General features: G+C 34.4%; 1 protein-coding gene across 4 annotated transcripts in view; it reads right to left on the reverse strand.

Moving 5' to 3' along the window:
• LRBA (LPS responsive beige-like anchor protein) overlaps positions 1 to 16,665 on the reverse strand; it is a 736,878-nt gene that overhangs the window by 608,766 nt on the left and 111,447 nt on the right. For all 4 annotated transcript variants that reach the window (XM_082463287.1, XM_082463288.1, XM_082463286.1 and 1 more), the window contains exons 10-14: positions 9,267 to 9,464; positions 8,493 to 8,626; positions 6,394 to 6,502; positions 5,934 to 6,086; positions 1,834 to 2,002 (exon numbers count right to left, since the gene is read on the reverse strand). In XM_082463287.1, coding sequence (XP_082319413.1) covers positions 1,834 to 2,002; positions 5,934 to 6,086; positions 6,394 to 6,502; positions 8,493 to 8,626; positions 9,267 to 9,464 — 763 coding nt within the window. The remainder of the gene's footprint in view (positions 1 to 1,833; positions 2,003 to 5,933; positions 6,087 to 6,393; positions 6,503 to 8,492; positions 8,627 to 9,266; positions 9,465 to 16,665) is intronic.

Raw genomic sequence — 16,665 nt, forward strand, 5'->3', positions numbered from 1 at the left:
AATTTTCATGTCTCAAACATACAATTCCCAAGTAGAAAGCTTTTGAAACCAAACACCCATTGTCCTAAGATCCTAATTTAGGTACTTGTCTGCCTCATATTTTCTACAATTTTCCCCCCACTAATCACTATTTACAGCTAGTTCCTGGACCACCAAAGCATAGGACCACCATGGCCTTGAACAGATCAATTAAAATAGGAAGAAAATTGTTTAAAATTTGTTCCACATGACAATTCTTAGACAAAGAATAGGTTACAGAGTTACAATACAATCGCAAAGTTTGTGCAGCTCTCTCACTTGAAGTATAAGACTTTCCCAAGGTCACTAATCAGTTATAAAATCAAGGCCAGAATATAATACTAACACCTAGGACAGTACATGACACACCTACAGCACCATGAAATAATCAGAAGGAAATTATAGCCTAGTTCTAGATCTGCCACAACCTCTCCAGCTTAAACAGATCATGTAACTTCTGTATGTCCTCATAGCTTTCTAAATTATAGCTAGCATATTGTCTGAGAATAAATCGAGTTTATTTTGAAAGGGATAGAAAAAGTATTATACAAATATGAAACCTCGTCTTTGTAAATCATTGAACAACCAAAGCCTTTGAGTAAAATCAGAATGTAGTTAGACTCTCCAGCATCTATTTCCTGATTTCAAGCAACAGCTCTCAATTTTTATAAAGGGACTGAATCCATCTTCACATTCCGATCATGTGTTTTGGAGGTAAGAAGGGCCTCCGTGCCTGGGCAATCTGAAGAATACCTGCCACACAGATGGACAAACAAGGCAACGAGCAACAAAGAGACTAAAAGGAACTTTTGCTGGAAATGCTCAATACAGGCAGATGCTCTTTTGCTGGATTTAAATTTGTGAGGATGTGAAGGTAGAGTGGTTGTCTGCCACTCTACAAAGAGAGAGATTATATGAAAAGAGCCAACACAGAAGAACTGGGAAATTGAGGGAGACAAACTGGGTCCAAAGGCTGTATTTTGAACCCTTGCACCAAGTCCTACTGAAACTGCCAGTTTATATGAGCTGGTTAACCCTCTTTTATGATATAAGCCAATTTGAAGCAGGTTTTGCAATACTTAAAACCAAAAGAGCCACCATTTGCGAAACTTTTTATTTTGACTCCTTCCAAGAACTACTGACATGATCAATGAACACTATCCTTCCAATAATTTAGTCCTGATTATATAGGAAAATAATTACTGAAATTCTGTAGTTTCATTATATTATTTATTAGAAGCAGATACTCCCTACCCCTGGAAAAAATCTCCATCTCCCAAACAACACTGTTGTCAATGATTCTCATTGGGATAACTGGACTCAACATCAATACCAGTGGCTAATATAGAATTTCTTCTCATTCTCAATGCCTTAAAAATCATCCTAGTCATATTTGCCCTCAAACAACTTATACTAGCAAAAGTACCATTCTTCTATAAAAGTAGCGAGTTATTAACCTCTGGCAACCACGATTTAGGACAAACTATTAAAATTATCAACGAGATTTAAAACTTTACCATGATGAGATTTAGGAAAACTTCCAGAAGAGTGTAATAGTATTGGGAAAGACAGAAAGAGAGAGAGAGAGAAAGAATGAAAGAAAGAGAGAAAGAGGGAAAGAAAGAGAAAGAAAGAAAGAAAGGGGGGGGAGGGAGGGAGGGAGGAAGGAAGGAAGGAAGAAGAAAGAAAGGAAGAGAGAAAGAAAGAAAGAGAAAAAGAGAGAGAGGGAGGGAGGGAGGGAGGGGGAGAGAGAGAGAGAGAGAGAAAATCCTGATTTGCCATATCTATATAATGTAATATACAGAGATGATATACCTAATCCTTTTGGGGTGATACCACTCCGATCCTGAGGATTCACTGCCCAATAGTAGTACTTCAGTGTATGCATGACGAGAAGCACTGTTCCAACTCTCCGAATGGCATTATATATGTTGACTGTACCAATGAATTCCGTGGACAGATAAGTATAGAGTGTCAACTGAACCTAGAGAATCAAAATGAAGAGCTCAAATCAAAGAAGCTGACCAGCATTTTACCCCTGTTTCCAGGAATACCCTCAGGTTGCTCTACTTGGACCATACTTGTTCCAAAAAGCAAGCTGCTTAGCTTGATAATAACATTCATGTTAACAGATAACACATATCCACTGACACATACAAGCACACACACTCCTTATAAAATGAAAGCAGGCAAATGCTTCTTTTACAGTAGCACGATAAAGTAAACACCCCCAAATATATCAAATTTTTGCAGCACTATTCCATGGAAAAAACTGTTTGGTTTCTATTTGGCAATCAGCAATTATTCATGAACTTATGTAACTTCTTTATAATAAACCTACTACTTATGCTATGTATAGTTGTTTTCAAAAGCTAGAAATTATCTTTGTTTTAGAGAAAATTAGCAGTTGGAATAACTCAAAAGAAAAAAAAAGTAGAAGTAGCAAAAAAAAGTAAGAAAAAGTCAAAAGAAAGAAAATCATATAAAAACATGTAAAGCCTACCTTAAGAAATATTTATTAGAAAAATAGAATTCTGTTATAACAACTCATTACTATAAAGACTGTAATTATAAAATTATAGTCTCTAAAATTCACAAACAGTTATACTCTAGTACTCGTAACAGCACAAAGTAAGGACCACTTTTGGTCTACTTTCATATCGAAATCAAGAATACTTTATAAACTAAACAATACTAAGTACGGCATTAAATTTGGCCAAACCCACACCACTCCTGATCATTTACAACTGAACATTTATGTTACCTTCCCAGACACTGAGGGCATTTTCATTTTTAACCCTGAAAGATAAAAATTAGTTGTGTATCTTCCACATGCCCTATAAACAATCAAGGTTAAATGAATTAGGGAGTCAATCAGTAATCATACACGGTAAAGAGTGGCAGATTCTGAACCACTTAAAATTGAGGCTTGGAAAATGACTGTAGTTTAGAAAACCATAAATATGCTATAATCTACAGACTTGCTGAAAGATAACATTACTTTGATGTAGCTACTGCTGTTCAAATAGATAGGCCTAGCTTACTTGTCACTGAGGATACATAGCACTTTCTACGACATGGTTCAAATTCTTAACCATGCTATTTCAGTCATGCAGAAAATATTTACCTCCACCTATATGTGCAGCACTGTATTACTGAAAATACAGTGGCATAGACACTGTCCCTCAGTAATGGAGAAGATAAAAAATACATAAATTTAAGTGAAAAAATAAAAGGTAATAACGACACCTCACCTACTGAAACATAAGAAAGGTTATGTGGCAATAAACAAGTGCCATACAGCTATTAAATACTATTAATTCAGAGGCCAGAGAAATGATTTTAGGGTAAGCTAACGTAGTCAAGAAAAGTTTCACTAATAGAGGCGGTATTAAGGTAGCCTTTGAAGATGAGTAGAACAATAGGTAGACAGAACAAAAGAGGAAATTTCAAACAGGGAAAATGGTAGATGATACAAAAAGTTTCGCCAAATCTAGAACAACCATCCTCATCCTTGACTGTGCATTAAAATACCTGAAAAACATTTTAAAAATTCCGATGTCTGGGTCCTGTCCCAGACCAATTAAATTAGAATCTAGGATGGAGGGAGTGGGATTCTGTTTTTGTCTTGTTTTGTTTGAAAAAAAACAAAAAACAAAAAACCTCTCCCAACTAATTCTATAGACAGCCAAGATTAAGAACCACTGCTCTAGGATAACCTTTTGTACCCACCTAGCCATTGAGGACAAGTGAGTTTTTCACATAGAAAGCCTAGAAAGAATTGGCGTGAAGACCTAATGCTTTATTCTGAAAACAACGAGAAACCATGACAAGTTTGGAGGCTAAGAAATGATCTGATGAGAGTGATATGTTAAAAGCATAAAGGAATTCTGACGAAAAGTGATAAATTAAGATATGGAAAAGTGGAGAAAGTCAGTCTACCGAGAATGATATTATAGTTAAAGAAAAATGAACAGGCTTTAACAGCAACATATTGGAGACCTCAAGATTATTCATATTCTAATTATGAATAAACCTTTCCTCTTTCACTCTTTATATAATCTTATAACCACACAAATTATACATTAACATCTGTCTTTCCCATTACACCTAAATTCTATGAGGGCAGGAATCAGATCTGTCTTGCTCACCACTGTATCCACAGTGCCCAGCATAAAGTAGCCACTCAGCAAATGAAAGACTGCTACCTACAAGAAAATTCATCTCTCTTGTTAGGTCATTTCAAAGCCTGTCTCTGAGCAGATCAAACTTAAATGGATATTATAAATGACTGTGAGCACCCTTTTCCAAAAGCAAAGATTGATTCATACATCCATACCCTCAACTTTGGTAACCAGAGGTGAATTTACCATGAAGCTAATGAAGCTTACACTTCATGCCCACTCATCTAGACATGTTCCTTCCAAGACCCTAAACCTTATTTTGCATGCAGTATGTTGTATTCTTTTTCTTAAAAAGCTCCTTCCTCCCCCAAATTGTATGACCTTCGGGTCAAAACAAACTTTGCATCTGCCTTTTGTTATAACTACCTTTATAATAAAATTAGATATAACCCCTCATGGATACACAAAGCAGAAGGCTGAAACAAAAGTTAACTTTAATATTACCAAATCAACTGCAAATTCTGAAGAAGAAATTAAAGAAAATTATTAACAAGGAAAAGGTAAGAAATAGAGTGTAATAATATGATGGACTTAAGGAAACGATACATAGAAAATTTTTAAATATTCCCCTACAAGTAAGTATCTCATAAGAAGAGGCTTTTTGACCACTTCAAAAGAGGCCCAAAGCCTTACAAATACGCTGCTTAGTAAGACAAAGAAGTGTTTAGTAAAGGTTTAAAAAGTAACTTGAAACAATCCTTGAAAAGAAATAAGACTGAGGGTCATAGAAGAGAAAGAGGTCAAATTTGAACCCAGAGATAAAAAGCTACAACCTCCAGCTGCCTCCTTTGATTATTTCCAAATGGCAATCAGAGTCAGCAGCTGTTTTTCTCCTTAACATTTGAAAAGAGCAGCTGAAAGTAAGATACTATGACTCCAGAAAAGTAAAAAAGTCTGCAGACATTTTTTTCTGACAACTAGAGTAAGTATGTGTTATTCCAACCTGAACAATGGTAAACACTTGCAAGTGAACTAAAAGAGAGAGGGGGAGAGAGGAAATCAAATTTTTAGGATAACTTAATAGAACATTAGGATTTATCAAAGGTTTTACTTATATATTTTATCACGAATTCACTTATGTTCACGTCATGTAATTGATTTCCTGTTACAGTAGTAAATAAATTACTGTGTAAAATATAACTGTATTTAATAATTTGAATTAATGTGAAATTAAAATGATTAAATGTGACCTGTATAGCATGGAAGCCTTCAAGAAAGGGTGACATTTCAGCTGTTCCTGTAAAAATTAAACTCAAGAGCTCATCACGTTGGTGGAAGGAATATGTGTGTATAAAAGACAGAGAGAGAGCACAGTGAGTATGTATTTATATATATGTATGCATACATACATATGGATACATAGATATATATGTATGTATATTTGCAATAGAACAGAGCTACAGTTGATAGGAAACATTATACTTACACTGGAACTATCCAACTTTGGTTTAGTAAATATAAATCAAAGTCTCTCTCAAATAAAATTTTATTTAACAACAGAAAATAAAGACTATAGCTTTTTTAAAAAAGAAATAGTGATATTGCTTTAGGAAGGGAGGAAGGGAGGGAAGAAATACTGACTTGCAAAAGTATATTTAGTCAAAAAATGCATTCCACTGAAATCTTACATAATAGCATGTAAAAGGATAAAAGAAAATCCTCATAATTATCACTCTTCTCAAGTACAAAAACTTACTGAACATATTAGCACAAAGTCAATATATGTATTACCTTGGCTGGGGTATGAATCCATATAGCTGGGTTAAGAAGAATGTGATCACACAATTGCTTGAGTAGGGGCATCCCATTCTGCAGATTACTCAGATATTTTGAAAATGCAAGGCAAAGTTCAAGTACTGCTCTGCTGACATGGGATTTGGAAGACTGCAGAGGAAGATATTTCAAAGGTCACTACCAACACAAGGCAAGGTAAGTAAATTAAAGGCTGTCAATACCAGAAAAAGTAGGTCCACAAATTATGCTCAAAGTTAAAGATACCATGAGACTCAATACCACATTCCTCTAATAAAGCAGTGGGGGCAAGTTAAAACAACAAAAGGTTATTTTAATTTAGGTAATTTTATATAACCAAGGAGACACAATTGCAGACAGAATTTCTCAACCACTTAGGAGACTAAGTTTCATGGCCTGCAAATTAAGAATCAAAAATGTAAAGCATTTGATACTTTACCTTTTCAAGACTATATCCTATTACCAAAAAGCCCTTGCAGGCTAGCATCTGCTCTTGCATAGCAATTGAGTTCTTCAACAACTCCATGATAAAAGCCAGCAAAGTTGAACTGGAATAAGAAAAAAGACAATGGTTTGAAAAAACATATTCTATTTTTTAAAAAGGGGGGGGGGGTTAAACAGATGCAGTCTTTCATCTACCTTAATAAAAAGTTTCTATTCCAAGGAAATTGACACTCTACTAAAACTGCCTCCAACATTATTTCAGGACTAAAATTTTAATGTAAGATTAGGATTTATTACTCAAATATTTAGTTCATATCCTTTATCACAAATATATTAACAAATGAATCACTTAGAAACAATATAAAAAACATGCATGAAATAGAGCAAAATTAGGAATGTCCAAAAACAAGTAATAAAATGGCTAACATAAGTATATTAAAGCCCTAAAGAATGGATGTAACTTAGATGAGCAAGTATATTCAATTTTGGAGGGTTAGAGGCCAAATAGAAGGAAAAGATGTGGAGCAAACAGACTAGGATAGATAGCCTCCAAATGTGTTAGGGCTCCAAACTGGCCTAATTTGAACGGAGCATAGGGTTCATAAAGGGGAAAATAAGAAAGTAAAGCTGTAGACAAACTGAAGTACTTGAATAATAATTTAAGAATTTTGTTCATTATCCCAACAGAAAAATTGTAAAGTAGTAAGACTACAGCCATGCTCTTAACCTCACAACTTGTAGATACTCAAAATGGAATGGAATAAGGTTGGCTGTTACGTCCTTCTCAAAAGTTTTGAGAGATTCCCACAAAGAAAGGGAGAACAGCCAACCTCCTCCACAAAAGTACTTTTAACTGTCAGCAATTCCAATAATGTTGAAAAGTTAATAAAAAAAAAACAACTAAGCCCTGTTATAAAGGTTTTAGACCAGAATGCAAAAAATTTTATGAAGTAGCAATATGTCAAGGATAATATTATTTTAATTTTTTTAAATGTAGTCAATACTAGCTTTGATACATAATTCCTTTAAAAAAAAAGTCATTCCATTGCCTAAAAATAATCTGGAAAAATTATTACATCATTAAATATATACATTGGTAGTAAACCTCAAGTTGCACATAAAAGTAGAAATTAAAAAGAGAATTTCAAAAAAGGAGAATGAAAAACATTAAAATTACTCAAATAATTAAACATAATTACTTTATTATAAATAGATTCACTAAATTATACAGCCATGAAAAATTCATTTAGACATCCTTTCCAACATTGTAATAACTTGTCCTAGAATTCATGTCTCTTCCTTTTCTACACTCAACACTACAACAAAGGAGACAAAGGTGCCAAACATATGATCTAATTTTTAAAAACCATATCACTTATTATGTAACATAATCAAAAATTTTAGATTTCAATTACTTACTAGCAATCAATAATAATTAAATATGGAAAGCTGAATTACCATAAGAAATCACTGCCACATAACCATTTAAAATATTTTAAAACTATATTTTAGACAAAAATACATACATTTCTGATAAATCTATTATCACTATGTCTAACTTTATTCGAAAATAACATTATTGGGACTTCCCTGGTGGTGCAGTGGTTAAGAATCCGCCTGCCAATGCAGGGGACACGGGTTCGAGCCCTGGTCTGGGAAGATTCCACATGCCGCGGAGCAACTAAGCCCACGTGCCACAACTACTGAAGCCAATGAATTCAGAGCCCATGCTCCATAACAAAAAGAAGCCACCGCAGTCAGAAGCCAGCGCACCGCAACGAAGAGTAGCCTCCGCTCACCGCAACTAGAGAAAGCCCGCACCCAGCAACGAAGACCCAACGCAGCCATAAATTAATTAATTAATTATTTTAAGAAACATTATGTTTTTTAGAGCTTCCATATTTCCTACTGATAAACAACTTAAATTAATATTATTATTATTGAATTGAATTTATAATAATTATAGTTCAAAAATTTCTTTATATTCTCTTTTAACCCTACAACAAATTTTAAAGTTTGAAAAAAATATTGTGCGGCTCAACAGTGATGAAAATAACTCTCACATCAAATGAAAGAAAAAACAAAAGCACTCACCATATAGTCAAGTCAACTTCATCAGATAAATATTGCCTATAATCCAACTGTGCAAAAAGTGGAAACAGCACTTGTACTCCTCCAATTGAATGCATGGCACTTTGGATGGAATGTGTTAAAACCGCCTTCACATCCTTGTAAAACAGAAGACACAGTAAAGATTCCAATGATTCTTTTCCAAAACAATTCAAAATGAAACATAACAAGAACAATAAAATGTTACATTACATGTCAGAAGCTACCAAATACACCTCAATAATACATCAAAATTTACCATTAAAAATATTCTTAAAAGATTACCGCTAGTGGGCTTCCCTGGTGGCGCAGTGGTTGAGAATCTGCCTGCTAGTGCAGGGGACACGGGTTCGAGCCCTGGTCTGGGAAGATCCCACATGCCACGGAGCAGCTGGGCCCGTGAGCCACAACTACTGAGCCTGCGTGTCTGGAGCCTGTGCCCCGCAACGGGAGGGGCCGCGATAGTGAAAGGCCCGCACACCGCGATGAAGAGCGGTCCCCGCACCGCGATGAGGAGTGGCCCCCACTTGCCGCAACTAGAGAAAGCCCTCGCACGAACCGAAGACCCAACACAGCCAAAAATAAATAAATAAATAAATAAAATAGCTATAAAATTAAAAAAAAAAAAAAAAAGAGCCTAAAGCCTCCAACATTAGGAATTTGAGGCTATCAATATAAGGGCAGGAAATCTCTGGTTCATGACCCTTAGGCTAATTTCATCAAAAAAAAAAAAAAAAAAAAAAAGATTACCGCTAGTACCTGGAGCATGAGTGCATGCGGTGAATGAACAAAAATTGAAGGGTTGTCCTTAGGGGATGATTCGAGGCAGAGCTGGGCATCTGTGGCGCGTGGATTGTATGTGAATGCAATGGCACTAGAGAGTTTGCCATCATACAATAAAAGTTTGTGATGCTCAGCAAGGAACAGGTCACTTTCTGCTTTAAATTTAAATGTACCCTGAGAATTAATAAAAAGTAGAACAGTTAAGATAGACCACAAAAAGAAAAATTAACTACAAATCACCAGAAATATAAAAATTTAAGTAGAACACTGATCATTTTCCTAACAATGTCAATTAAGGGAAGCCTTGCATGCTTATTAGTTACTTCTAAAGTAGACTGAATTCATTTTAAAGATATACTGGAAATCAAGTCAACTTGACATTAAAACCTTACATTTAAAAAAATGTAAAATTAATATCCTACACAGCATGTTTTGTTTTTTTTATTGTATTGTCTTTTTTTAAATTTTGGTAAAAAGAACATAACATAAAATTTACCAACTTAAACATTTTTAAGTGTACGGTGCAGTGTTGTTAACTACAGCACACTATTGTACAACAAATCTCTAGAACTTTTATATCTTGTGAAATTGAAATTCCCGTTGAATAACAACTCATTTCCACTTCCCCCCGTACCCTTGCAAACATAATTCTACTTTATGATTCCATGAGTTTGACTACTTTATATAACTCAAACGAGGGGAGTCACAGAGTATTTGTCATTTTGTGACTGGTATATAACATCCTTAAGATTCACCCATGCTGTAGGATGTGTCAGGGTTTTTTTTCTTTTTTAAAGCTGAATAATATTCCATTGTAAATACATACCACATTTTCTTTATTCATCCATCCATAGACAATTAGGTTGCTTCAACCTCTTATCTATTGTGAATAATGCTGCAATGAACATGGGTGTGCAAATAGCTCTTTCATATCCTGCTTTCAGTTCTTTTGGATATATACATAGAAGTAAGATTGCTCAATCATGTGGTAATTCTATTTTTTATTTCTTGAAGAATCACCATATTGTTTTCCATAGAGGCTGCACCATTTTACATTCCCACCAACAGTGCATAAGGGTACCAATTTCTCCACACACCCTAAACCACACTTATTCTTATTTAACAACGGTCACACTAATGGGTGTAAGGTGATTATCTATTGTGGTTCTGATTTACATTTCTCTGATGATTAGTGACTTTGAGCATTTTTTCATATGCCTGTTACACATTTATATATTATCTTTGGAAAAAATTCTATTCAAGTCCTTTGACCACTTTTTAAATTAGTTGGGTTTGTTGTTCTTGTTGTTGAGTTGTACGAGTTCATCATATACTCTGGATATTATTAACACTTTATCAGATATTTGGTTTGAAATATTGTCTCTCATTTCATGGGTTGCCTTTTTACACTGTTCCTTGATGCACAAAAATTTCAATGCACAAAAGATTTTAAGCTTGATGAAGTCTCATTTCATTGTCTATTTTTGTCTTTGTTTCCTATTTTTTTTGGTGTCATATCCAAGAAATCATTGCCAAACTCAATGTCATGAAGCTCTTCATGTGTTTTCATGCAGAAATCTTATGTGTAGGTCTTATGTTTAAGTCTTTAATCTATTTTGAGTTAATTTTAATGTATGGAAGGTAAGGATCCAACTTCACTCTTTTCCACATGGGTATCCATTTTTTAAAACACCATGTGCTTAAGAGATTAAATTTATTTATTTATTTATTTATTTACGACTGTGTTGGGTCTTCGTTGCTGCGCACGGGCTTTCTCTAGTTGCAGTGAGCAGGACTACTCTTTGTTATGGTGCGCTGGCTTCTCATTGCAGTGGCTTCTCTTGTTGCAGAGCACGGGCTCTAGGCATCTGGGCTTCAGTAGTTGTGGCATGCAGGCTCAGTAGTTGTGGCTTGCGGGCTTAGTTGCTCCGCGGCACGTGGAATCTTCCCAGACCAGGGCTCGAACCCGTGTGCCCTGAATTCGCAGGCAGATTCTTAAACACTGCGCCACCAGGGAAGTCCTGCTTAAGAGATTAATCTTTCCCCATTGCATGGTTTTGTATCCTTATAGAAGATCATTTCACCATAAATACAAGGATTTATTTCTGGACTCTATTCTGTTCCGTTAGTCTATGTATCTCTCTTTATGCAAGTACCATAATGTTTTGATTACTGTAGCTTTGTAATATGTTTTGAAATCCTGAAGTGTGAGACCTCTAAATTTGCTATTCTTTTTCAGATTGTTTTGGCTATTCGGGGACCCTTGAGATTCCATGTAAATTTTAGGGTGGTTTCTTCATTATTGCAAAAAAATGCCATTGGGACATTCATAGGAATTACACTGAATCTGTAGATCACTTTGAGTAGCATGCATCTTTAACAATTTTAAGTCCTTCAGTCCATGAACACAAGATATCTTGCCATTTATTTGTGTCTTATTTAATTCTTTCAGCTATGTTTTACACTTTTTACTCACTGTACAAGTCTTCTGCTCCCTTGGTTAAGTTTATTACTAAGTATTGCTTTTTATGCTATTATAAATGGGATTAGTCTTATTTTCCTTTTCGGATTGTTCACTGATAGTATGTAGAACTACAACCGATTCTTGTTGCATATGATGTTGGCTGTGGGCTTTTCATATATGGTCTTATTATTTTGAGGAAGTTTCCTTTTATTTGTAACTTGTTGAGTGTTTTTATTATTAAAGGGTGTTGAATTTTGTCAAATACTTTATTTGCATCTATTGAGATGACAGTGTAGTTTTTGTCCTTCACTCTGTTAATGTGTCGTATTACACTGATTTTTTTTCATATGTTGAACCAGCTTTACATTTCAGGAATAAATCCCAGTTGGTCACAGGGTATGACCTTTGATGATCTTTGTCTGGTTGTGGTTTCAGGGCAATGCTAAACTCAGAAAATGAGTTTGGAAGTGTTCCCTCCTCTTTATTTTTTGGAAGAGTTGAGGAGAACTGGTGTTAATTCTTCTTTAATGTTTGATAGAATTCTCCAGTAAAGCCATTTAGTCCTGGGCTTTTCCTTATTCAGAGGTTTTTGATTATTGATTCAATTTCCTTATTAGCGATAGTCTGTTCAGGTTTTTATTTCTTCAGTCTTGGTAGGTTGTATGTTTCTAGGAACATCTATTTCTTCTAGGTTATACAATTTGTTGACATGTAATTGTTCATAGTAGTCTCATAATTCTTTTTATATTCATAGCATTAGCTGTAATGCCTACTCTTTCATTTCTGCTTTTAGTTAAAGTCCTCTCTTTTTTCCTTAATTATTCTAGCTAAGAATTTCTCAGGTTTTTTGGTCTTTTTAAAAAAAACTGACTCAGTTTTGTTGAGTTTTTCTATTTCTTTTTTAGTCTCTATTTCATTTATTTCTGCTCTAATCTTTACCACTTCCATTCCTCTGCTAGCTTTGGGTTTAGTTTGCTCTTCTTTTTCTAGTTCCTTGAAGCATAGATTAGGTTATTGACTTGAGATCATTCTTTTTTTTAAAGTCGGCATTTATCACTATGAACTTGCCTCTTAGTATTGCTTTCTCTGCATCCCATAAGTTTTGGTATGTCATTTTAGATTTCACTTGTATCAAGCTATTTTCTAATTACCCTTGTAGTTTCTCCTTTGACCCATTAGTTTTTTAAGATTGTGTTGCTTAATTTCCACATATCTGTGTATTTTCCAGTTTCTTTCTACTACTGATTTCATTCCATTGTGGTCAGAAAAGATAGTTGGTATGAGTTCAATATTATTAAATTTGTTAAGACTTGTTACGTGGTAATACGTGGTAATATGTGGTCTATCCTAAAGAATGTTCCATATGACCTTGAGAAGAATGTGTACTCACTCTACTATTGTTGGGCAGGATGTTCTATATATGTCTGTTCGGTGCAATGGATCAATATTGTTCAAGAACTCTGTTTCATTACTGATCTGCAGTCTGGTTGTTCTGTCCATTATTGAAAGCACTATATTGAAGTATCCTACTATTATTGTGTTTCTGCATAATTCTTCCTTCAGTTCTGTCAATGTTTGCTTCATATATTTGGGAGTTCTGATGTTAGGTGCATATATTTTTAATTGTTATATCTTCCTGGTGAACTGACACTTTTATCATTATATAATTTCCTTCTTTGTCTCTTGTAACAGTTTTTGACTTAAAGTCTATCTTTTCTGATTATAAGTATGGCTACCTCTGCTCTCTTTTGGTTATCATTTGCATGTACTATCTTTATCCATCCTTTCACATTCAGCCTATGTATGTCCTTAGTGTGTCTTTCCTGGACAAAACACAGTTGACACCTTGTTTCTTGAATCCATTCAGCCAATTTACTTCTTTTCAGTTGGAGGTTTAATCTCGTCACATGTACTGTAATTACTGAATGGGAAAGACTTAGTATTGCCATTTTCTTCACTGTAATTTGTTAATTGTTAATTGTTTTCCTTTGTATTTCATTGACTTTTTTCGTATTTATATGCTTTGATCCCTTCCTCCTTTTATTCTGTGTAATTTCTATGGGTATTTTATTTGTGGTTACCATGGAAATTATATAAAATAACTTAAAGTTACAATACTCTAAACTGATAACAACTTCAATCACAAACAGAAACTACTCATTTATATCTCCACTTCCTCCCACTTTATATTATTGATGTCAAAAATGACATCTTTTTGGGACCTCCCTGGTGGCGCAGTGGTTAAGAATCTGCCTGCCAATGCAGGGCACATGGGTTCGATCCCTGGTCCAGGGAGATCCCACATGCAGCAGAGCAACTAAGCCCGTGCACCACAGCTACTGAGCCTGCGCTCTAGAGCCTGCGAGCCACAACTACTGAAGCCCGTGTACCTAGAGCCCATGCTCCACTACAAGAGAAGCCACCACAATGAGAAGCCCACGCAAAGCAATGAAGAGTAGCCCCTGCTTGCCACAACTAGAGAAAGCCCACAAGCAGCAACAAACACCCAATACAGCCAAAAATAAATAAATAAATTTATTTTTTTATTACATTTTTTTATATTGTGCATCTATTAACAAAGATTCAGAAAATTTTCTTGCTTTTGTCTTTTAAATGGATGAGAAAATAAACTATAACCAAGTGGGATTATCCCAGACATGCAAGGTTGGTTTAAATTTGAATAATCAATGTAATATACTACATTAATAAAAATGAAGGACAAAAATCACATGATCATCTCAGTAGAAGCACAAAGAGCATTTGACAAAATCCAACAACTCTTCATGATAAAACACTCAACAAGATAGGAATAAAAAGTAAACTCCCTTCAATAAACAAAGACCATCTACACAAAATTGACAGCTAATGTCCTAAGCTGATGGTAAAAGACTGAATGCTTTCTCCCCTAAGGTCAGGAAAAAGACAAGATGTCTGCTTTCACCACTTTTTTAATAATTTTATTGTGGTAAGAACACTTAACAGGAGATCTACCTCATTAACAGATATTAAGTGATATTAACAGATAATTATTAACAGATAATAAGATAATTATTAACAGATAATAAGGTATTATTATCTATAAACACAATGTTGTACAGCAGACCTCCAGAACTTATTCATCTTGCATAACTAAGAATTTAGTACCAGTGACTAGTAATTCCTATTTTCCCTTCCCCCAGCCCTTGGCAACCACCATTCTACTCTTTGTTTCTATGACTTTGCTTTTATCTCATATCACTGGAATCATCTAGTATTTGTCCTTCTGTGGCTGGTTTATCTCACATAGCATAATGTCCTCAAGATGCTGTACTAGAGGTCCTAGCCAGGGCCACTAAGCAAGGAAAAGAAATAAAAAGTGTCCAGAAAGAACTAAAACGAGGGCAGTTTACAAATACATCATCTTATATATAGAATCTTAAATATAGAAAATGCCAAGAAATCCACACATAAAAAAACAAACTATCAGAGCTAATAAACTAAAACAGCAAGGTTGTACTGTAGAAGATAAAAATATAAAAATCAATTTAGTTACCATCCATAAGCAACAAATAATCCGAAAATGAAATTAAGAAACAATTCCATTTGATATTGCACGTAAAAGAAGAAAATATTTAGGAATGAATTTAACAAAATACATGCAAGACTTGTTCACTGAAAGCTACAAAAAGAAATTGAAGAAGACCTAAATAAATGGCATAATATCCCATATTCATGGATTGGAAGATTTAATACTCATAAGACGACAAATCTTTCCAAATTGATCTAGAGATTTGAGGCAATATCTATCAAAATCCTAGTACTTTTTTTTGTAAAAATTAACAAGTGCATCTTAAATTCATACAGAAATGTAAGATACCAACAACAGCCAAAACAATCTTGAACAAGAACAAAGTTGGAGAACTCATACTTCCTAATTCAAAAAATGCATTACAAAACCACAGTATTCAAGACTGTACTACTAGCCTAAGAACTGACATACAGTTCAACGAAACACAATCGAGAGTCCACAGATATTTACATTTATGATCAACTGATTTTTGGTGAAGCTGTCAAGAAATACAATAAGGAGAGAATATTCTTTTCGGCAAATGATGCTGAGACAACTAAAAATCCAAATGTAAAGGAATAAAGTTGCACCAAATACAAAAATTAACTCAAAATGAATCAAACGCTTAAATGTGAGAGCTAAAAGTATAAAACTTTTATAAGAAAACACAGGAATAAATCTTCATGAACTTGAATTAGGAAATAATTTTTTAGATATGACACCAAAGCACAAATAATAAGAGAAAATATAGACAAATTGGACTTCATCAAACTGAAATGTGTGCTTCAAAGGAAAACATCAGGCAAGTGGGAAGACAAGCCACAGAATGGGAGAAAATATTTGCAAATCATATATCTGATAATGGATTTGTTTCTAGAATATATTTTTTAAACTCTTAAAACTGAGGCTGAGGAGAGGAGGAGTGGGGAGTTGTTGTTGAATAAGTACAGAGTTTCAGTTTTGCAGAATGAAGAGAGTTCTGCAGCTAGGTTGCACAACGTAAAAATACTTAACACTACTGCACTGTACACTTAAAAATAGTTAAAGTGGTAAGTTTTATGTGTATGTTACCACAATTAAGTAATTTTTTTTGAAAACCTCTTAAAATTTAGCAAATAAAAAGGGAGCTCAGTTTTTAAACAGGCAAAAGTTCTGAATAAACATTTCTCAAAAAAAGACATACAAATAGCCTTATCATAAGCACACAAAAACACATTCAACATCATTAGTCATGAGGGAAATGCAAATCAAAACCCAACCACAATGAGATACCATTTCACACCCACGAAAATGGCTATAATCAAAAAGTCAGATAATAACAGGTGTTCAAGAGAATATGAAGACATCGAAATCCTCAAATACAG

This window comes from Balaenoptera physalus (assembly GCF_965194825.1).
Source record: "Balaenoptera physalus genome assembly, chromosome: 5".
NCBI classification, from domain to species: domain Eukaryota; kingdom Metazoa; phylum Chordata; class Mammalia; order Artiodactyla; family Balaenopteridae; genus Balaenoptera; species Balaenoptera physalus.